Here is a 24,120-nt window from a genome sequence, read left to right as displayed (position 1 = left end):
CCATCCCCAAAGGGTCTCAATTGGATTTAGACCAGGGCAACACCCAGGATGGTCCAAAACCGCAGTGTTACGGGTGACCGTGGCTCAGGGGATTGGGAAGCTCATCTGTAACCGGAAGGTTGCCGGTTCGATCCCCCTGCTATCTCTGTCCTGGTTGTTGTGTCCTTGGGCAAGACACTTTACCCTACCGCCTACTGGTGATGGCCAGAGGGGCCGATGGCGCTCTATGGCAGCCTCGCTCTGTCAGTCTGCCCCAGGGCAGCTGTGGCTACAACTGTAGCTCCCTCCACCAGTGAGTGAATGAATAGTGGCATTGTAAAGCGCTTTGGGTGCCTAGAAAATAAATGCAATCCATTATTATGTTATTTTCCTGGAAGACGTCCGTTGTCCTGCGGGCATTGTGTACTGTAGCGTTGTCCTGTTGATAAACCCAGTGGTTACCACACAGACGAGGGCCCTCAGTCATGAAGGGTGCTCTCTGCAACATATGGACATACTCAGCGGCCGTTTGATGCCCCTGCACCTCCTGAAGCTCCGTTGTTCCACTGAAGGAAAAAACACCCCAGACCATTATGGCACCCCCTCCACTGTGGAGCGTAGAAACATCTCAGGTGGCATCTGCTTGTCTTCTTGAAAGATTCAATGAGGTGCTGGAAACATTCCTCAGAGATTTTAACCAATATCAGCTATTGGTCAGCTGTGAGCAACAATACCCAGGTGGGCTGTGGCATTTTAAACAAGAAAAAACCTTGGTTGGTACTCAGAGGTCCAAAGTGTGCCCCCGACATCATGACAACTACACCCGCAGCATGAACCATTGGCATAAGGCAAAAAGGAGTCATGCTTTCATGGCGTTTATGTTAAATCCTGACCCTATAAATGATTGTTGCGTTAAAGTTCAGGACTGGAACAGAAATTGAATAACTATGGCTCTAAAAAGAACATGTCGGCATGGATTTGTGCATCATCATCCTTTAGACAGACAAAACCAAAGAGGGGGATGTCTGGCCATAATGTACAGAACCACATTTACAGAAAACTAAACAGCATGTCAGCACAAACACCTCACACCAAGCGTCAGTATGTGGTGGAGGGCTGATGGGTTGGGCTTAATTGGCAGCCACAGGACCCGGGCACTTTTCGTTAAACCGACCATTAACTCCTCTGTCTACCAAAGTATTCCACAGTCATATGTGAAGCTATCTGTCCAGCAGAATAAACTGAGGATTAAAGCAATGATCTTTATATAGTTATTTATCTTTAGATAGTGACCTTTATTGTCACTATACATGTATACAATGAGATACAGAGCATCTCCTACTCAGTGCAGGACACGCTGGAGAGATTATATCTCTCGGCTGGCCTGGGAACGCCTTGGTGAGGGAGGTGTGGGCTTCTCTGCTTGGGCTGCCCCGGATAAGCAGAAGAAAATGGATGGACAGATGGCTAGTTGTGTAGTCTGTGTATGGAGGGAAGTGCTTGGATTGGGGGGGTGGAACTGTGTTGTTGATAGTGAATAATAATGACTGAAAAAAAAATCAAGGTGTTGCTATGAAACAGTGAAAACTGTATTTTTCACAGAACTGTATATGAACTATGAGTGTGTGAAACTCTCAGACAACCTTGTGATTGTCTGGATCCAGTAACTGTTCGTCTGCAGAATGTGGAAGAAGCTGTAGTCTCTAGTTGACAACAGTTATTAATGCCGTGGGGACAGTTCCCACAGGCCATTACACATCCTGTTGGACTGAGCTCATTACAGACATTTGACAGAACGTACTAGAGCAAGAGAAAGTCGAGATGATAGTGATGCACCCGGGGTGTGTGAGATACAGAGAGCTGGGGTGAATAAGACTTGTAGAAGGAAGAACTTTGAATGCTTAACTTGAATAAAATGATACGACGCAAGTCTTATCTTACTTTGAGCACGTGATGTTTCATGGAAATTCTTTTGTAACAGCAGTTGAAATGATCAGTCATTATTATTATTGGTGTCTTATATTCTTCTGCTTATTCAGAGTGGCGAGGATGCTGGAGCCTGTCCCAGCTCCCACAGAGCGAGAGGCCGGTTACACCCTGGACCACAGCATCACATGACAGCCAAGTTTCTGTAGTTTTACAACAATCTGCACACAGACTGTACTGATGGCCAGGGCCCCGCTACATGCCTAGCCTTGGATTTCACCTCCTCATCAGTAGCGAATTGTGAAGTCTTGTTGAACACGTGTGAACTCAGGAGCATGGCTACAGGAACACCGTCAGGGCCAAGCAGCTGTTTGGCCTTCAGCTGCTGATAAATTTGTCCTTTTGCTCCGTATCATCAGTTAGGGATGATGAAGAGCCAGCAAAATAGAAAAACATCCCTCAAATCTGAGGATTGTTTTTAATAATGCCTATAATTTCATTTTTGTTCCCTAGAGGTTGCCAGACTACAGCCTGGTATGTGGATAAAACACTATGTTTTAAACTTTACTAGTTTAACATTCTATCAAATGTAAAATGTGGTCACAAATATCCCTTCCTGTTCAAGAACAGGCAGAAAAGTGCTAAGGCTGCAGGTTACTGCAGGTCCCAATGAGAACGACTTGGCTTTTTCATATAAATTGGCTTCACTTCAGCTTTTTATTCTATTTTTCTTTATTAGCTGACAGCACTGCATTCTGTGGTGTAAGCAGAATCATCTGCAGCTCAACCCGATAAAGACAAAGGAAATGACTGTGGACCAGCTGAGGTCCTTTAACATGTGTAGGGCAACGCTCTGTTGTGGCCAGTGCATCCTCGATGCTGTGACATGCTGGAGCAGCAGGCTGAGGGTCGCAGATGCCAGCAGACTCAATACACTAATCCACAAAGCAGGTAATGCTGTGGGTGTGGAGCCGGACTCTCTAAAGGTGGTGTTGAATAGGTGGATGTTGTCCAAGATTAAGAGAATGCTGAAAAGTATCTCCCACCCACTCCGTGATGTGCTGGCCGGTCACAGGAGCACGCTCAGTGTCATGTTTCTCCTTAATGTAAAACAATGGACTAAGTTATTTAGTACTTTTACTTTTATTAAGGTCTTTGATTTTTTTACCTTGATGTTATTGTCATACACTCCTCCCACAGATGTACATATAGTCCAGTATGACAGAAGCATGTGTGCTGTTTGATGTGACTCACAGGATGTGAAGCCAGGGTGACAGTAACTTTAATGAACACAACATTTTATGTTGGTCAAAAAGTATCCCACAGTGTTTCACTGATGCAGAGACGCACCTCCCTTCAAATGTTATTTCATTTGAACTAAAAGTCCAACAGTGCACTGTGATGCTGTCTGCAGACAGTTTAAACACAGCAGTCTCCAGAAGACATGTCCTTTCCAGCTCAGCATCAAGCCTCTCCGTTACTTCAACAGGTGTCTCAGCTGGTCCTGCAGGTTTTTCGAGTGCTCCACACTGGAGGACAGAGGAACAGAACACCGCTTACTACTGAGAAATGCTCCAGCTGTTTCCTCTAAAGCATAAACAGTGCTGTGGTCACACTTACTTCTTCTGAATGGCCTCCTGCCTTAGTCACAGAGAGACAGAGACAGAGAGACTTTACAGCAACCAGTTTGAGCAAAAGCCAACAAGTTTCATACGTTACATTAAACATTCATTAAACAGACGAGTGCTACTTACTGGTATTGCAAATGTGTGGTGATAATGGACATTTTTCTCAGGCTCTGGAAGAGATGACGAGAGAGAACAAGAGCACTCACACACACACAAACACACAGTTTTTGACGGCACCTTTGCAAAGATGGAAACAACGCACTCAGCGAACACTAAGTGTAAAATTGTTTTTGAGGATTTTCTTTCTCCAATAATGAAGAACATTTCATGTGATTAGAGAGATTTCCTCTGACCTATCAGATCAGTACTTACATCCTCAGAGTGCAGGATAGCATCCTCCTGAATCACCATGCTTCTTGCTGCTTGACCGAGAAGCTGAAAGAGACGTCCGCAGCAACACAATCGTTACGATTATTTAATCAGTTCTTCAACTGAATAAACAAACCTTTATCACCATAGTAACATCTGACAACAGTTTATTTTGTCACAGAAATATCAGGACAGCCGTCTGCAGTTGAAAAACCTTAACCACTCATTGACCCTGCGACAGATGGGCAGCACGTCCAGGGTATACAGCCTGTTGCCCTGTGACAGCTGAGCTTTGCTAAAGCTCCCGACAAACGTGGAAAAGTGGCCTCCCACAGAAAATCCTAAAAACAGGAAAACTCCTTAGGAAAAGGACAGCAGGGTTTCTTTCACTAGGGCAAAAGTCTGTTTATTCCACATTACATTGTATTCTGGGATTTGTATCTCCTCCTGGGATCAAACTGGGGATCAGGCAAACACTATAGTATGGAGTGTCTGACCCACGGGGTCGTGCTAGTGTTGGACCAGAAGAGTCCATGTTTGTTTAATATGGCGATATGAAAGATTTGGTTAAAAAAACAAAACAAAATAAAACCTGACGTCAGCTGTGCAGACCAACACTAACAATCATGACCTACACATTTTTAACAGAGGCCTGGTTTCCCAAGAGATATTCACTTTTCTGACTTTCAAAAACAAATCTGTTAGGAAGCTTTGTTGAAAAACTTCCCAACGAAACGAGATTCACACGTCCGTGTGTTCAATGAATATCACAAACCTGATTTCCTACTATTATCATGAAGCTGCTTTAAAATAAACCTGCCCAAGTACCTGGAGGAGTTACTGAGATAACTACACTGTGGCAGCTTGCACATACAGACCTGCCACCAGAGTCTACCACCTGGATTTCTCCCCACAGTCCAAAGACGTGTGTGAGGTGTAAACACTACATTCACACGGTGCTTTCACATGAGTCATCAGGTTTATGTTCTTTCATTAACTGATGTTTCTAGTAACAGACGCATCACATTTATGAACATTTATAACTGACAACACTGAGTTCATACAGGATAATAAATGTCTCTGCAGCTCAAAACTGCTACAAAGCTGCAAACTAACAGCAACAGAAGACTGTATGTGTTCTGTTCATAAAGAAGACCGAGTGAAGCATGCACTGCAGCTTCAGTTATTGCAGGGGTCTCTGCTGCACAGAGGGTCACTGCCTGAAACATCAGGATTGCCCCAAACGTCTTCCCTCGAGCCATTTGGACTGTTAGCAAACACTACACCCCCACACCCCACCAATCTGGGCCACAGTCTGTGTAGCCTTCATCACTCACACACAGACTCCATTCAGACTCTTTTCTTTGTACTGTTTCCAAGCACTTTGCAACATGTTCTCCCATATGTTCCTTTCTCTTGTTTTTGTATATGTTTCTCCTTTTTGCTATTTATATTAATTATATTTTATTCTGGCACAGTTGGTGTACATATGCACCAACAAAATGTCAATAAAGGGCAAATGTATTCTATTTTATTACCCAAATGAGGGAGACAGATCTGCTGATTCATGTTAATGTCACAGTGCTATGTTCGTCATCCCAGCAACAGCCGCTGCTTCCTGCTTTAAATGTTAAATCTAATAATCCTCAACTTACTACATATGTTCCATTTTTAATCAGCAGGATTTTCAGTACAATACACATACATGCGTTTAAATGAAGTGAGGAATTTGCCAGAACAACATTTGTGTGTAAACAAATGTCAGCAGTTCACATCTGAAACATCTGGAGCCATAAGACAAGCTCCAGCTGTCAGAACTGATTAATAAACAATGATAAGCTACAATAACGCATATATTATAGCAGCACTCGTCTTTTGGTGGATTTTATTCTCTTTGTCAAATACTGAACATAACAGGCTGAATCCTTCCAGCATAGCACTGAGCTAGTTACACCATATACGTCCGTTCCTGTAGTGTTTCCGTTTATATGTGCATTAGCTAACAATGGGCTTTCCATAAGCTAGTGCTCAAAGCAGACGCTAAAAATCAATAGAACTTGAGTTAAAATCACTTGTGTGGCTTTACCTCCTGACTGCGGGATCCTTTTAGCACTTGACGTGTCAACGCGATAACATCCCCGCTGCAGGAGCCCACTTTATCGGATAACAAGCCTTTGACAGACTGGCCGAACCGCGGCTGGGAATCAGCTGAAGCCATTTTTCTGTTTTGGCTAGCGATGGTGCGCGGGAAAGGACACACTACACAGCAACGCGTTCAGTAGATTAGATAGTAGATTCGTTACAGACGCACAGTCTGGCTGTGTGCAAAAATAAGACTTTGACACCAGAAAACTGTGGTCACATCATATACATCCAATTTACTGCAAATCAAACTAGGAATGCTACAAAGCAACAAATACTCCACCACAAATTAACTTCGTGCATTCAGCGTTTTCCTGCGAAGTTCCCATAAATGAATTCTCGTGCAAAAATACCATATCCCTGTAATTAGCTAACTGGATCTTCTTTATGACACTGCACAGTTATACACGCTTTTACATGTGTGTACTCGCTCATTAAACTGAAGTAATACTCACTCTACTACGTAACTAAGTCCTTTCACACTGCTTCCAGTGTGTGCCTTTGTCTTGTTTTCTATATATTTCCTTTGTTTGCTATTTATTCATTTTACTTTTTCAATTCTGCACAGTTGGTGTGGAGCACCCATAATTTCTTTGTACATGTACAAAGTCAATAAATGGCTATTCTATTCTATTCTATTCTATTCTATTCTACACTTTTACAGTATCTTGTGTCGTTCTACAAAGACTGAGTGTCATCTTATCTTGTTTGAGTTGTCACAGTCCAAAAGATTCAAGGACTTGGCCTTGAAGTTGCTACATAAAAGCAGCGCTCCGCAGTGGTTGGGAGACCTTGAACAGATATTTCCTGGGATGTTTCGGCTCTGTTGAACCAAACCCCTCTGTCACTGATATGGCTTGGTTTTTGTGTCTGTGCGTGTTCATGGCGGTGGGCCTCACTTTGTTAGCACTGCAGTTCAAGTTCAGGATGTCTGCACATGGTTCTGGGGAGCCGCCACACCTCCCTGCACTACCACTGATTGGCAGCCTGCTGAGCCTGCGGAGTGAATTACCACCGCATGTGCTTTTCAAAGAACTGCAGGTAAAATACGGACATACATACTCGCTGATGATGGGCTCCCACAGTGTGATTGTCATCAACCAGCATGTGCACGCCAAAGAAGTCTTGCTCAAGAAGGGAAAGACGTTTGCAGGAAGACCTAGAACTGTGGGTATAACTCCTTCTTAAATGTCCTGTTCTGTTTGGTTGTTTTTTGGATTGGTTTCCATTCATGTTGTGTTTGTGATAAAGGTAACCACAGATATTCTGACTAGAGATGGGAAGGACATTGCATTTGGAGACTACAGTGCTACGTGGAAGTTCCACAGGAAGATAGTCCATGGAGCCCTGTGCATGTTTGGAGAAGGTTCTGCCTCTATTGAGAAGACCAGTGAGTACGGTTCACTCCTCTAGTATGATACCACTCTCTCTCATGTGAGGCAGCATATGCAAGCAGATCAGCAGCAATAAATCACAACAAGCAAACAATCTCATTTAAACGAACACACTGGGGGACTTTTTTTACTCTTCAAAGCATTTAAGCATAAATTTAAGTGAGTGAGAAATATCTAATCCAATCCAGAGCAGGTGGAAAGTACCAGTTTTTACAAAGTGATTTAGCATTCTACTCTAGTGTAATGACAAATAATAAAGAGAAATAATAACGATAAAGGTTTTAATTCAACTAAGTTTTATTTATATAGAGCCAGTTCACAACAAAAGTTTGGCAACAGTAGGAAACAGTGTGTGTGTGTGTCTGTGTGTGCGTGTATGTATGTGTGTGTGTGTGCGTGTATGTGTGTGCGTGTGTGTGTGTGTACACGTGTGTGTGTGTGTGTGCGTGTATGTGTGTGCGTGCGTGTGTGTGTGTGTGCGCGTGTATGTGTGTGTGTATGTGTGCGTGTATGTGTGCGTGTGTGTGTGCGTGTATGTGTCTGTGTGTGTGTGTGTGTGTGTGTGTGTGTGTGTGTGTGTGTGTGTGTGCGTGTATGTGTCTGTGTGTGTGTGTGTGCGTGTATGTATGTGTGTGTGTGTCTGTGTGTGTGTGTGTGTGTGTGTGTGTGTGTGTGTGTGTGCGTGTATGTGTGTGTGTATGGGCTCAAAATGTGGTCATAAATATTTTGTACTTGTAAATCAGGATTTGTATGTGTAAAAAAGATTTGTGCGTGCGTAAAAAAGATTTGTATGTGTAAAAAAAATTTGCGTGTGTAAAAAAGATTTGTATGTGTAAAAAGAATTTGTGCGTGCGTAAAAAAGATTTGTATGTGTAAAAAAGATTTGTGTGTGGACTTAGCCAAAAAAAACCCTGCAAGTTAGAAGTACGAATTTTGACCCTATTTTTCTTCCTGTCATCTGATTGGTCAATGTCATGTCAATCACAAATGTAACAATCCAATCAGAGAACAGATGGGTTTGGCTGTCGGAGGGGCACTTTTTTGAACTGCAGGTCCTTGAAGGGTAATACAGTTTGAAGCTGGAGGATCTCTATATAAATATCCGATAGCAGCTAGGTCCGCTAACTTTCAGCAGCTGTTGAAAGGATAAAGTTGTGGTATGTCAGTGGTTAGAAATACCATTATTACTTTAGGATTAGTTTAACACAAAGTCAGGGCTGACCCAGGACCATTGCTGTGAGTCACAGTGCGCAGCATAAAGGTCCTTTCACATCGGACGCAGGATGTGCTGCTAATGCTAACCGCTAACTAAAAGCAAAGGATCCAGAATGTGTTGCGCTGGCTGCTGAGCTCTGTGGGTTTTTGCAGCAGCTCTACCTGTACTAGATGCACCTGCTCCTTGTCATTTCTATCTCTGACTTTATGTCCTCTACAACAGTTTCTGGTTTTTTTTGCTAGTTCTTCAAATGTTCAATAAAAACATGTATGCTAATTCATAACGAAGAAAGCTTTGTAATGAAGACTGTCATTTCCAAAACACTGCCCCCCCCCCCGCGGTCCGCAGCGCTGTTGAAAAGGCTGTGGAAGTCCCTGTATAAAGCAGGTAGACCTGTGACACAAAAATCACCAAACTCGGATGACCACAGACTGTTTTCCTTCGTGGTGATGAAGGAAAACGCTGGGCTGGCATGTAAAAGGGCATTTATTCCCTTCAAGGACCTGCAGTTCAAAAAAGTGCCCCTCCGACAGCCAAACCCATCTGTTCTCTGATTGGATTGTTACATTTGTGATTGACATGACATTGACCAATCAGATGACAGGAAGAAAAATAGGGTCAAAATTCGTACTTCTAACTTGCAGGGGGGGGTTTGGCTAAGTCCACACACAAATCTTTTTTACACATACAAATCTTTTTTACGCACGCACAAATTCTTTTTACACATACAAATCCTGATTTACAAGTACAAAATATTTATGACCACATTTTGAGCCCATATGTGTGTGTGTGTGTGTGTAGACATATTAAAATGCTCCAGATGCAGTAATATCTGCTGCAGTATTTATAAGTATTATGAATATTTAAGGTAATATCCTTTGTCTTGCCCAGTTTGTGCAGAGGCCCAGTCTCTGTGCTCCGTGCTGTCTGAGGCAGCAGATGTGGGACTGGCCCTGGATCTTGCTCCTGAGCTGACTCGCGCTGTCACCAACGTTATCTGTTCTCTCTGCTTCAACTCGTCCTACTGCCGAGGCGACTCAGAGTTTGAGACAATGCTGCAGTACAGCCAGGGCATTGTGGACACTGTGGCTAAAGACAGCCTGGTAGACATTTTCCCCTGGCTTCAGGTAGGCTGCAAGAACTCGGAGCAGAAACAATCGGACCACAGTGTAAATGTGGGCAATCAACAGAAAGACAAAGGACGCCTCGTTGTGTTTTGGGATTACTGCCACTCTGTTGTTTCTTAGAATTTATGGTGAAAGAATCTGAAGAATGTCTGATCCACAAACATTTGCAATGTTTATAATGATCCTAGCATCGAGCTCTAGCAGCACATTTTGAACGATGAGGAAGAAGCTGACAGTTGCAACGTGATCTTTATAGAGACTGTATCATGCCTGTCATACTGTTTTTGTTTCTGTGTAACTAATCAGAGATATGTCTCTTTATCACAGATCTTTCCTAATGCGGACCTACGTCTCCTAAAACATTGTGTTTCCATCAGAGACAAACTTCTACAGAGGAAATTTGATGAACACAAGGTAACCCTTTAACAACAGGGCCATTAGTGTTTGAAATTTAAAGGTAGTATACAGTACAAACTGCTCTTTTAGTAATGTGCCCAGTACCTTATACCACATACTCGATTCCTTTAATTTGTACAAATCCACTGGCAACATTTTGAGGCAGAAAAATAACAATGTTGTAGTAGAGCTGTGATCCTGGAACTCTGTGCAGCTGTGAGATGGTGGATATTATAATACAGAGACATACTTCACTACAGTGGTCACATTAAATTGCTTTGCTAAATAAATACAAAGCGTTCTGTACACGGTATCCTGTACGCTGACATGTTGCTCCCTCCCAGGTGAATTACAATGATCACGTGCAGAGAGACTTGATAGACGCTCTGCTAAGAGCCAAGCGCAGTGCGGAGGACAACAACACATCAGAGATAAGTGCAGAGTCTGTGGGCCTGAGTGATGACCACATTCTCATGACAGTGGGAGACATCTTTGGCGCTGGCGTGGAAACCACTACCACTGTGCTCAAATGGGCCATAACGTACCTCATTCATCACCCAGAGGTAAGGCTCGATCAGCAGCAGTGTTTCCACGAGGTGTGTTGCGTGGGTTTAAAAGATTTCTGACAAAAATGAGCAATTAAAAGACCCTTTATCGTCCTCCCTGTCTGATTGGCAGATGGAAACACAAGTCATACATTCATACTGTAGTCTAAACATGTTTAAAACTCTGAATCTAATTAAAAACACATAACTGCTTAGTCAGCCTTAAGTTATTTAAGTTTAAGCATCTTTTCACAAACTATACCTATGCAACATCATCAACACACACAAAGTCATTAATAAACCCAGTTGTTGTCAAACTGCCAAGAAAAACACAGCGGAAATTAATCATGCACATGCCACGTGGCAGCAGCTGGAGGGCAGTCAGGTCATCTGCTAATCAGAGTGTTGGTGGTGTTCATGGTGTCTGCATGGCAAATATCCTTGGGCAGGTTACTCACCTGCCCGGAGCGTGAATGTGAAAGCACTTACACATATAAAAACATGCTAAGTCTCACAACACATAAGAGATGGCAATCTTAACTTGTGTAGTAGCATATCATGCCCTTTATTCCCCTTAATGTACAACCTGCAGTGTCCACTCCCCAGCAGCCATTGGGAATAATATTTTTATTGATTCCAATTAAATGCAACAGAGAAAAATGTGTGAATCCTGAGTTTGTGAAGATCTTAAAGAGCATCTCTGATGCACAATGACACTACTGGTGCATGTTTAGGTGCAAAGACGTATCCAGGATGAGCTGGACAGGACGGTGGGTGACAGCCGCTCTCCTAAACTCACCGACAGAGGCAGTCTGCCTTATCTGGAGGCCACCATTAGGGAAGTATTGCGGATTCGCCCCGTGGCACCACTACTCATCCCCCATGTGGCTCTCTGTGACACCAGGTACAGCGATGCTCACTGAGTTCAACTGTCTTTCACCTTCACGAACAATACACCCATTTAATAAAGCCATGTTCACACACAGCAAAGGTAACTGCTGACTGCGTCAGTCTATTAAAATGACACAATACTGTGAAAAGTGACCAGGCTGTTTATTAGGACATGAAGCTTACTGCTCTGTACTGACAAATAGGACCGATCTGGAATACTCTGTTTGTGAATGAAGTCCTAAAAACACATTTATCTAATGCACAAATACCATTTTCAATCCCTTGAGTAAACTGTGAGCTCTTGTTTCTGTAGCATTGGAGATTTCACAGTGAGAAAAGGAACTCGAGTCATTATCAACCTGTGGGCTCTGCACCATGATGAGAAGGAGTGGAAGAACCCAGAGCGGTTTGACCCTGGTAAGAGCAAACATCTGTCCAGAGTTTAATATCCAGTTATGGAAACTGATTTTATTCTCTGAGTCAATAGTCTGTTTGGTTTTTTCCCTCAGTCAAGATTGATTAATGGTGATAGAAAGGCATACGCTGTCTCTGGCTCTATCATTGTTATGGCTGTTGGCAGTTTGGCCACTTAAATTAATACTCAACAGCAGTGACGGTAAAGACGCTACAATACAATCCTTACATGTTTTTGATCGTTTTTGGACTTTCAAATTCTCCAAGGAATCTGAAAGTCCAAAGAGAATGAGCTCTAATAGCAGCAAGTCAGTGTCTCACCAGGAAAACCGCACCTTATGGGGATATCCGGAATCTTGCTCCTGTTTGATTAGCCGCCACTGTTTTAAGATCAAGACAAATACATGAAATTCTGAACCAAAATATCTATACAGGATGGATCTGAGAGTTCTTTTAGTTTAGCTTCTGTGACCATCACAGCTGGTGAAATTAAACCTGTTGTCATTCTCTGCAGGCCGGTTCTTGAAAAGTGAAGGCACAGGACTGACAATCCCATCACCCAGCTACCTGCCCTTTGGTGCTGGGCTGAGAGTATGTTTAGGTGAGGCCTTGGCCAAGATGGAGCTCTTTCTCTTCCTGTCCTGGATCCTGCAGCGCTTCACTCTGTCTGTCCCACCAGGCCACAGTCTGCCCAGTCTGGAGGGAAAGTTTGGAGTGGTCCTGCAGACAGCCAAGTACAAGGTGAATGCCACAATCAGACCAGACTGGGCAAGACATAAGTGCCAGGCAGAATAGGCCTATGGTTGTGAATACGTATGCACCATCAAGAAGCAAGCTTGCAGCAGTGCACTGGACTTTTTTTATGCGACATGAATTCTTATTTTTCTGAAATGTAACACAGTCTCCTGTAACAGTTCCAAACATTTAATGCTGAACAAGTTCTCTTTATTTTTCTACTCTGAGGAGAACCAGTGTCACTGACTCTGATATACCGACATCAGGAGGCAGGATGTTTTCTCATTTTCAAATGTGTAAGGTTACGTCTGTGATGAGTACATTTGGCCATGTTCACCACATAGTTCTGTATTTTTCCTTCTCTATAATTTTGAGTTATTTCATGTGAATGGTTTAATAAGTCCATTCACAGGATGTACAGTGAAAAGTTACTGCAAAAGTAAAACACAACACAAAGATGTAACCAGGTAATCTCTCTTATATTGGATCAAACACCAAAGAAACAAAATGTAGCGACTTTATTTTGATCCTTAGAACACAAATAAAGGTTTACACTGTAAAAATGTACTGCAGTGAAAGGATTTCCCTCTAACAAATGTAAATTATGTTTAGCTCAATGTAGTAAATATACATATAAGTAGGAGAACTCTAAACGGCTTAAGGACAAGGCTGCATACATAAACTGCACAAACGTACACCGTATCCAGACCCAGCTCACAGGAACCTGTGTAACTCTGGACAATGACTTTAAAAACAGTTTCTCTCCTGTTGCTCCGTCTTTTCTTTTAATTTGGTGTTGAGTGATAAACGAATCATCGTCCTGCATCGTTATGCTGTTGTCACAAACACTGTCACCCTTCATCAGTGTGACTTTGACTGCAATCACACCTACAGCGTGTCACATTAAACGTTGGCATTTCATCCTTCTCACCTTACTATTGTACATTGTTGCTCTATCGACTAAGGTCCATTCTGTTTTATTGTAAGAACAAATGTAAATATTGGGCACATATGGAAACATATGGTCTAAAACTACCTCTTTCTATGTTTTTATGTCTCATACATGTAACTGCAAAAGCAAACTTCAAACCAGTTTGTCATACAAGTAAAATTTAGTATGACACGAGGAACAAGTTAAAAGAACTACGTCACAAAATACTTCACCCAACAAGAATCAGATATTGCATTTAAACTTTGGGCTTCAGGATTTATATCATACTAACCCTGGTGTCATGCTGAAGAACTGGATCATAAATGTGATGCAAATATAAAAATGTATTTTTCTGGGAAGTTTCTTATAAAGCATTTAACATAAATTTAAACCCTTAGAAACAGCCAATGGAATGATGGCAAAGAGCCTCAGATCACAATTTCATAATCTGTTTACATTCTCTGCACATTACAGTCTAAATGTATGAAAAACTGAAATCCTAGCAGAGGACCGAAATCAGCATTTGTTTTGGCTCATATTTAGGCCGTGAATACACAGCCCTAATTAATATACCATAACAATTAGTGCAAACATATGTAGCTCCTGACAAAAGCACAGAGGCTAAGAGAACACCAAACTATGAGATGTAAGACTCGTTAGACTTACAGCTAACATCACTCAACCTACATTACTGTCTTTGAAATGCCCAAACTCTAACAGCAATGTTTTGTTAATTTCAAAAACCACTTCATAGATCAAACGTTATGTAGTGAAGAAATGAGAACAGATAATATATGATATGTAAAAACAGAAAAACAAACAAAAATTCAGAAAGTTGGAGAATCCTTTATGAGCTGTGTGAAAAAAATTGATGTGCCAGACTGTCACGATAATAGCTGTAGTAAAAATGCTGTTTTCTTTTTTTTTTTTGTCTTTCTGTAAAATTGACATGTGACTATAAGTAATGTCTACACTGAGATATGCATGCCAATCCAATCCATATCTTTGTTTTTGCTGCTTGTTTGCCTATATTTGGCAAAAGAAACAATAAAAACATGAAAAATGCCTGTTTGTGCTATTTTTGTGTGTGGCACACAAACCAAATCCTTACCAGCTATATGGAAATGTTTGAATGTAGAAATGTGTGCACATGTTATCAAGACAGTATAGAGGAAGTGCTGAGCTCGCACTGACAGCAGACTACTGTACTTAGTGTACGATCAGTTCACTAACAAAACCATCTAAATGTGAAAATTAAAGTCAAACTTCAAACCTTGTGGTTTTTAGTGGGATAGATAGATAGATAGATAGATAGATAGATAGATAGATAGAGGCTCTTGTGCAGCTGTGTGTGTGATTTGTGGGCGGGTCTTTTACGGCTGTGTGTCTGTTTTACTTGTGAGCGTGCCTTATAAGCAGATGGGGGGGTATCTTGGGGGGGGGCGTGCCATTGGTGTTTTGGGCGGGTCTCGTACGTGTGTCTGTGCGTTTTAGGTGTGCGTTGTGATCAGGTGACTCTGAGCCTTCGTTGTGCTCTTCTGTTTTCTATCTTGTAGATTAACTTCTCTACTCTTACGCCTCGATCAGGTGGAGGTCTCTTCTTGTTAGCAGGAAGTTCTTCCCTCTCACTGTTGCCACGGGGATCATCTGATCATTTTTCTCTAGTATTCTACAGTATTCATTTATCAACAGTCTTATATAATTAAGGGTTGCAGTATTCATCTTACAATGTAAATCACATTGGGAAAAACTACGGTTATGAAGTGAATTTTATTCAAATCAAACACAGTGTGTGCTACATTCACCCATGACCAAACTTGACATGACAAATACGTTAAAATCTCAAACTAAAATAACAAACTGTGAGACAATGAGTTGATACTCTTACGAAAACATAAACTAATCCTGATCCAGATGTTCCTCTGGATCCAGATATCATTTCATGCATGGTGTTGTTACAATAACAAAATAAAAACAAATGCATAAATAAATAAAAATAAATTAAAAAAAGATTTCACTTATTTTTTATTTCATAAAAGAAACGGCACACTGTCATTTTAATCTGCATTTGATGCTCCAAACAAACTAGCTTTGTTTATTGTTTACGTTTATTGTTCATTAATGTAATGTACATGATACAATGTAACATGATAGCCTGGTATTTAGAATGACATCTTAAAATGAAACCATGTGTGTCAATAACGTACTATAACTATGACAATAACTTTTTAAGTTATGGTCACACATAATATGACAACAAACTCAAATGAACTAAAAAATAAAATACAATAAAGTAAATGTAAAGCTAAATCTACACAACAAAAAGAATTTAAACAGCATCCTGTAATAAACGATTATTAGATGACGTTAAATGGTTCAGTGGAAAAGTGTGAAGCTACCATGAAACTAAAAACAAACACACAACGCAGTGGCTCGCATTTCACAGATATGCAGCTCTGCATCAAAGCAAATATCCTGGTTTTCAGTCATTATCCTCATCATATATAATAAAACAGCACCACAACATATTTTGAGTAACAAATGTGGCCTGGTAGCTTTAACATAACCTTGCTAAAAGACAAAGATGCAGGTAAACAATGAAAACCTTCTTGACGGAGGAAAAAAATCCAAACATACAAAGAAAAATAGAAACAGACGGGAAAGTGAAGCTAACTATATCTGTGTAGCTTGATCAAGCTGCAACGGGTGCTTCATGCTAACATTTCCAACTATCCCAAATTAAGCTGCAACACCCTATCTCAACAGGAAGAGTGTATGACTTTTCATATCTTTTATAATTAATCTGTTAACAGCTTGGTTTTTATAACATAATTTTTAGTAGCATCTCTCCATGCCGATAGTTTTGGTGTATTTTGTCCTGATTTGCAGACCTTCAGAACATTACAGAGAAATTATATTCTTGTGATAACGGAGACCATGCATGCCTGGAGAAGCTGTTAATGGAGAATTGGCAGAGAGCACATGGATTTAACATTTGTTGATTTTTTTTATTCCTTATTATTTGAATGGTGTGGAACACGTGTACACAGTGCTTAAAAACCTTAATCAGTACAGTTTACAACATCTAAACAATATTTTGTTTCTGATTCTAAATTTCTCTGCAGTTCCAGCAAAGTTCCAACATCATCACATGCTCAGCCAGTCATTATACTGGAAGTACTCACATCTTGCTGGTTGGCTGCTCAGTAAAACATGGGACAGACATAACGCTCACTTCTTAATATTATAGCGAATGTTAATTAAAAAGCACACGGATGTAGGTGGGGAGTGAAGGCCGGGCCGTGTGGTCTGATCCAATGAAACTGTCAAAAAAGTTCATGCTGGGTTTGATAGAAAGATGTTAAAATACACAGTGCATCCCAGTTTGTTGTGTATAACGGCTGCATAGCTGCAGACCAGCCCGTGCTGACCCCTGTCTGTTGCCTAAAGCAACCCATAATGGGCACGTGAGCATCAGAACTAGACCATGGAACAATGGGAAGTGTCCTGGTCTGATGAATGATCTGGCAGGGTGCGTGTGCATGACTTCCCTGGGAATACCAGGCACCAGGATGCCCTATGGGAAAAAGGCAAGGCGGCAGAGGCAGTGCCAGTTTTGCTACTGGGAAACCTTGGGTTCTGTCCATGAGGATGATATTCTGACACATACAATGTACCTGAGCATTGTTGCAGACTGGGTCACGATTTCAGGACAGGTGGCAGGCTCGGTACTGAGGTGCTCATCCTTCACTCGCCAATTTGTTGTGTTTCTATCAAACACTGGAGACGATGGCTCCTTTATAAGAACTTTATTTTAAGGAAATCTGCTCACATCTCACTCTTACCCTTCTTTCTTTTTCTACACTGTGATAGACGCACATAAACCTCCAGTTTTGCTCTACATAAGCTTGTGTCCACTTAAGGATTTAGGGTTCAACGTCACCCCGTCTATAGTGTTTATCTGTTCTTCAAAGGTCGCACCAAGAGCACAATCTGCAGTCCTGAAAGAGGCGGTCACAGCAAATCTGCAGCAGTCTCTGTATCTCACTGAATTATTTAAGTTCCCTGTAAGAAAAACAGAATGGTGCCGATGGAAGAGCAACACAAAGAAGAACAAACTGCTCTCAGATAGGACAAAAGTTTAGGGCAAAAATACACACCATCATTGGAGAATAAAGTTCACTGCTCACCAAAACCACAGATTAAACAGATCAAGGACGGACGAGTCAGGTTTGGGGTTCCCTCGGATTTTACACCCCACGCAGTCACTCTGTGAACAATTAAATCAAAAATGTATCGAGCAAATTGAGGAAATCAGAGCGGCAGCTCGAGGCTCGCGTGAGGCTGTGACAATGTGCTAAAGAGCATGAGAAGAAAATAAAATGCTGTGACGTATCGAATACGAAACCATTTCAGTTGGTTTGTCTGTAACTGTGATTTTGATCCAGATGAGAACACAATCAAGAATAAACTGAGTAATAATGACGTAATCCTGGCAAATGGTTTCTTACTATATTAGCTAAAAACATTAACTACAACACATCATTCTAAAAACTACTGTATTGTATATGAATGATCCTTACGTTGAAGACACCATCATAACAGTTTGTTGTTTCTTTGACCGTTCACTTGATGTTGGATGTATAAATAACAATGATCCCCACAAAAAGCAAATGTTTGATATATTCACTGATTTTCATTTCATTTAAGGCGAAAACAACAATAATCCTCATGTATGCTAACACAACATTCATGTGTCACGCACACACCCATGTAACTTTTGCACTACAACCCACAGTATGGGTTTAGTTTCTACAGTGCATAGATGGACAAAGCTTCCGGGTGTGACTAAGTAAAGAATGCAATTAGCCTAAACCTGCATTCTTCATGATGGCCAGCAGGGGGAGACTCCACTGTTGCAAACAGGTGTATGGTTGTAAAGATCACTGATCTTCTCTGATGAGCTCATGAGCTGAAAAATTCAAAGCTCTGTCAGAAAGGAAAATAAAAAGTATGCTAATGTGGCTAACACTTATCACAAGTTGTTAGCTGGTAAACGTGAGTTTGTGCTTTCATACATTTGATTTCAGAAAGCTTAAGGTAGCGACGGTAAACCGCTCTGCTTCCCACGGAGGCTGCGCCATCTTTTACATCGTTTTCTGTTATTAGAGAGGGACAGCCTTCTAACTACATTCATTTACTCTTCATACAGTCAGTGTTTCTTTGCTGAGGCAGAGGAGTGGTGCTCACTGCATAACCAAACGTCTCCGTGTTCAGGGTTTGGGTAGGGTCGGACTGGACAGCCCAAAAAACCAACACACGATAAACTAACGAAGCCTCTGTGAGCTTGAACTGATCTTACAGCGCAGGTACAGACAGGAGGAAGAGACTGAAACGTGTCTTGAGAACCCTTTGAAAATAATCTGAAGATCCTTTTAAAAGACAGTTTTCATGCACCTCTGTGTTTGCATTAAATATTAACTGATTAATGCACAGTGAACCCTTTTACTATTATGACTATTATGATTTTACTATTTAGACGTAGCAGTGTCTGATAGTGTAAATAACCTTTTCTGTTGCCCTTCATTTGGTCTCCATAGATGTGACACTGGAGCTACTGTAATCTGTTTCAATTTTCAGTGCAACAGCACAAACACAGGTATTCAAACCAGAGTACTCATATTTCAACTGAAGAGCTCAAAAAGCAGAGTCGGTACACAAACCGTGACAAAATAAAAATCAGAACATTGTTCAGAGGTAAAAATCAAGCTGCAAACAAACATAAATAACAAACACAAGACTGCAAATACATGAATGAACAAACAGAACTACTGTTCCTGAAGAGGCTGAAACCTCCTCATGTACAAACCAGTATTAGAAACATTTCATGTCTGCATTTTGAAAATGATCTCCAAAATCACCACCAACAAATAAAACTGATGTCAAATCTTTTTGTACCAAGTTCACAGGCAGAAGAAATAACACAGATGAATATTTCTGACACATGACTGACAACAAGGTAAATATTTGTTTAACTCTAAATCATAAATGATGGAGAGGAGACAGATGTGGACAATCCTGGTGACTGGCACCACACAGGATCTACACACTGTTCACATAGTCTGTTATCATGTGTTATCATCACACACGGCTGCAAAGACACTCAGTGGACCGATACACGTCAACGTGATGCAAAAACCTGCTTCACTGTCTAAACGCACTTATTACACTTTAATCTCCAAGTTCAAACAATAACGTCAGATTTGGACCAGAACACCTGTCTCTCTCTAACAGTTTGTATCTGATATGGTGACATTTCTATTTACAAACAGCATAAAGTCTGTCCTGTAGCAGGATCAGTGGTCCCTGGCAGTAGACTGAAGGACACTGTGCTTCCAAAGATCTTCTCATATTTGGTGTTCTGCAGAAATCTGATCTAACATGTTGGAACAAAACATCCCAAACTGTATGTTTCATCATCATCATCATCGTCAAACTATTTAATGAGCACTGTTAATGGAGATAGTGTGATCCTGGAAGAGACCGTTGCAACAAGTTTCAAATGATTTATTACAGGTTACAGGTCACACACAGCTGTGTGTGGATAATCTGTTGACAAATGGGCAAAAATAATGGTTTTTTCCCTATTGCATCAGAAACCATTAAATCTTATCTCAGTGTGTTACTGAATGTAAATTAAACCAGGCTCCCTGAACACTCCCAACATTAAAACACTGGGTGCAGGATGTACCACTCACCCAGGGAGTCCCACCTGGCTTCACAGCAGGACAACAACGACAATATTCCAGCAAACAGTTCCCAACCCAATCATCCAAACGCAGGGGTCGCAGTCGTTTTGGAAGGAAGGAGCTGGACCTACACAGGGTTCAGCAGATGGCTGTAAAGTCCTATTTAATGGTCAGTTTCTCTGTAGATAAAGAGCAATCCCAGTGTATTAAAATTAACTGGACCACAAAAACATTAAAACCTTTTCTCTTTTTCAATGTGCTTACTGTTTTTATTTTACTCCAATGGGCCTACTGTTCAAATGTTCAGCTCAGTTTTCTCCATACAAACCACAGTAATGTTACAGGTTCCCATAACTTCTAACAAAACACTCTTATCACATTTACATGGAAAATCAGAAAGAACAGGAAACAAGCGAATGACTGAAGTGAGAATGACGACGTGTGCTTTGTGGAGAGTACCGTCTGATCTGCTCTACCGCCTACCTGTGTGTCAAACAGGACTTCCACATGAATATGTTGGTTTCACTGCAGCGCTGCATGTCTGGAGAGGGACTGCCATCTATTGGTTAAACTAGGTCATTACAATATTCCTATTTGTGTTAATCGCTGGCTGCAGACACATGCCTGAGCCATATCAGTGGTTTCAAACAGTTTCCAAAAATATATCATTTTGTCCTTGTCAGTCTCAGCAGATGCATCATAAAAACATTTCTCACAGTAAGAGCTGTAAAGTGGGGGGTCCAATTTTATCCAGGCTGAATGTTTCCAACCAACATCAGTCAGACGAGTGCAAATATTCCCACGATTAAATAAAAGGAGCCATCAAAGGTGAACATGTGTGATCATAATGTTAAACTGTGATGGTCTCGTCAGCTCGCTCCTGTTATCTGCATTGAAGCCTTCACTGAAATGGATAAGCTACAAACATAGCTAGACAAATACACCAGCTTACAATATTTTAGCACATATGTGATAATAATTCAATCTCACAGGGCGCACATGTCAGACACACACACATTATGAAATCATACAAACGTATGCCAGCCTCTCATCGTACGTTATGTTTTTGAACATGATGGCGGAGCTTACAGCAGAATACGTGTGTAATATTTAACAGATGTCTGATCTGCTGCAGCGACTCATCACAGAACTTTGATTTTTGCTGTTATTACAGGGACAAAGTGCCTGAAACCCTGGAGAGAAACAGTAAACATGTGTTTATGCATCCATCCATCCAGCCTCCTCTGATAATTCAATTCACACTTGTTGCCAAATAGCACAAGAAATGAAGAAGATTCATCAAACTGCAAAGACTCTGGTGCAAGGCCACCAGAGTCAGAACATGCAGATTAATCGGTATTTAAAGGAAAAAGCTGAAAACCATCTAATAAACGGGCTCTGGAAAATCTTCCTAGCTGTGTGTTGGTGCAACCAAACAAAGTTTGAAATCACAGACAGTGTATCCTCTGGTGCATTGTGCATGCAAGACTTATAAAGGCACCATTAATCCTGAATGGAGGTTTTGGAGCAACATGTGCTGCAGTGCTGTCATCTTCTTCAGGTGATTTCAGCAAGACACCAACCCACAGTCCAACAACACAGCTCTGTAGCTGTCAGTTAGTTTTGACAGCTCTGCATAGCCAGGTTTGCTGGTTACAACCCAGGTTAGAGCGCAGACCATGGTGGATAACTCAGGCTTTCAACAGGAAACACCTGCACAAGCGTGTGCTCCAGTCAGAAACACTGTCAGAGGAACATGCGACAGAGAAAAGTACAAAGAAGGCAATGTTGTAAAAACCTTGTGAATTATTATTTTTATTTAGTGTGCTCCCAGTAGGAATATGTTCATTCTGAAAATACTCCGGCACGTTCAAACGCAGATACATTTTAAAATCTCAACATTCATGTCTGACATCGTCCAGCCGAGTCTGAAGGATGTGGACATTACATCATGTGTGGGCTGATCAAAGTTCATTTTACTCGCTTTTGACTTTAAACTGAACATAACCTGCCCCGACTCTGTTGTGTTCAGGTTGCTATGGTGACCTAATGACAGCCACGTTCAAAACAATGAACCAGTTCATTTAACCTCGGCACAGGCTGCTCACTGGTTGATCTGAAGTCCTCTGCTCTGCTCACAGGTCAGAGCTGCTCAAATGTTTGGTCAACTGTCAAACTAAACCTGACAAAACTGCAGCAATCTGACAGGAAAGAACAGGAAACGCTGTGCTGCGGCTGTTTACGCTGAAACACAGTCGAGTCCAAAAGTTACAGAAACACGTCGGCTGCATCAAGTTCAACAGAGCGGCCGTCAAACTCGCACCTTCTAGAGCGCTTTCCTAAACTTGCTTCGTTCACACAAACAAGCACTTTCTTCTGTGCTCTTTCCATGTAAGTGCTTTCTCTCTGACACTGACACAGACGGATGCATCGGGGCGCAACGTGGGGTTAGTCCCTTGCCCAAGGGTATTTGGCATGCAGACTGGAGCAGACGGGGATGGAACCACCAACCTTCCAGTTGACCTGCTCTGCCAGGATGGACACAGGGTGGCTGTGCTGAGCAGATAACGAGCAGATCAGCACTCAGTGGGTTTCCAGCAGCTTACTACAGAACTATGTGGCCACTTGAAGGTCCAAGCAAAGGTTTGTTACCTTTAACTCTGCAGGCTCTGTTCACTGGGCTTTCTGAGATCTAACCTCGAGCATCAGCCAATCAGAGGCCTGAACCTTTGTGAGGGTTTTACAGTCAGCAGTATGTGTCCTATTCATAGGTTCCAGGAAGGTAGCCCTTCATGTGATCCTTATTGCAGCTGTGAAGTGAAGCTGAGGATAGGCAGAGCAAAAAGATGCAGACTGGAATTTATTTAAAAAACAAACATGTTTTAGGTTTTTGCTTAGATTGTTCAAAAAAACCAAACAGAGAGGTTAATATAACTTATGTGAATAGAGTCACTGGACCTACTGAAAACTGTCCAGCTTTCTCTTCAAATCACCAAATAAAGTAGTGACGAACGTTTGCATGTATGAACTGAGTCCACAGCTGGCTGGACTCCTCTGTGGTGGAGCTTCTGTACAGACTCTATGGACCAGGCTAGCTCAGCTGTGTCTGCTGGGTGGATGATACCTTCGACCTTCAAGAAGGAACATCAGAAGTGCTGAGGGGGCAGCGGTGTGACCTCGGTCAGTTTTCAGTCAGTGATAGTGCCAAAGCTGCTTGCAGCGCTGCCTCTTCATCAATGCTGTAGTCCTGACAAAATACAGAAAGCACCTATTATTGTACAAATGTATCTGCCGGCCACTAACGACCTTTTGTTTAGACACTCTGTGATTCAGATCGATGAGCTGTCAGCATTTTTTTGGACCCAGATCTGAGCCTTACACTCTGAATATCTCCAAAGATACATTTCTTCATTTTGTTTTCTTTTAAATGATCATTTTTTAGGATCTTTTCTTTCAGTCAGAGTGTCAGCCTGCACACACTCTGGCTCTAGCAGCGTCAGCTTCACTTCAATTTGATCAGAAGGTGTCAATTCAGTTTTATTAATATAACGCCAAATCAGAACAAGTTGCCTCAGGGCACTTTAGGTGCCATCCACCGTTTGGTCAAAAAGTACGGGGCCATGTACACAATAAGCTTATGCTTATTAATGTTACGTATCGGCATCGTGCCATCTCTAC

The 24,120-nt window shown here is 41.6% G+C and overlaps 3 protein-coding genes across 4 annotated transcripts in view; 1 reads left to right on the top strand and 2 right to left on the bottom strand.

The window, feature by feature from the left end:
- Positions 1-3,029: 3,029 nt before the first annotated feature.
- Positions 3,030-6,163, bottom strand: borcs7 (BLOC-1 related complex subunit 7). The gene is made up of 5 exons (XM_031755022.2): positions 5,989-6,163; positions 3,906-3,968; positions 3,660-3,703; positions 3,526-3,546; positions 3,030-3,434 (listed from the first exon to the last, which is right to left on the bottom strand). The coding sequence occupies exons 1-5, from the start codon at positions 6,118-6,120 to the stop codon at positions 3,383-3,385; spliced, it is 312 nt and encodes a 103-aa protein (XP_031610882.1). The 5' UTR covers positions 6,121-6,163; the 3' UTR covers positions 3,030-3,382.
- A 663-nt stretch (positions 6,164-6,826) lies between these two features.
- LOC116332169 (steroid 17-alpha-hydroxylase/17,20 lyase) lies at positions 6,827-14,758 on the top strand. Its single transcript, XM_031755021.2, has 8 exons — positions 6,827-7,211; positions 7,296-7,434; positions 9,546-9,781; positions 10,109-10,195; positions 10,522-10,740; positions 11,457-11,626; positions 11,927-12,030; positions 12,542-14,758. Exons 1-8 carry the CDS (start codon positions 6,897-6,899, stop codon positions 12,820-12,822), a joined length of 1,551 nt encoding a protein of 516 aa, XP_031610881.1. The 5' UTR covers positions 6,827-6,896; the 3' UTR covers positions 12,823-14,758.
- Positions 14,759-15,444: 686 nt separating this feature from the next.
- LOC116332179 (E3 ubiquitin-protein ligase RNF166) overlaps positions 15,445-24,120 on the bottom strand; it is a 37,602-nt gene continuing 28,926 nt past the window's right edge. For both annotated transcript variants that reach the window (XM_031755035.2, XM_031755034.2), the window contains one exon: positions 15,445-23,689. In XM_031755035.2, the coding sequence (XP_031610895.1) occupies positions 23,635-23,689 (55 nt within the window). In that variant the 3' untranslated portion in view covers positions 15,445-23,634. The remainder of the gene's footprint in view (positions 23,690-24,120) is intronic.

This window comes from Oreochromis aureus, linkage group 13 (assembly GCF_013358895.1).
Source record: "Oreochromis aureus strain Israel breed Guangdong linkage group 13, ZZ_aureus, whole genome shotgun sequence".
In the NCBI taxonomy this organism is placed as follows: domain Eukaryota; kingdom Metazoa; phylum Chordata; class Actinopteri; order Cichliformes; family Cichlidae; genus Oreochromis; species Oreochromis aureus.
This window is presented reverse-complemented; position numbering and strand designations above follow the sequence as displayed.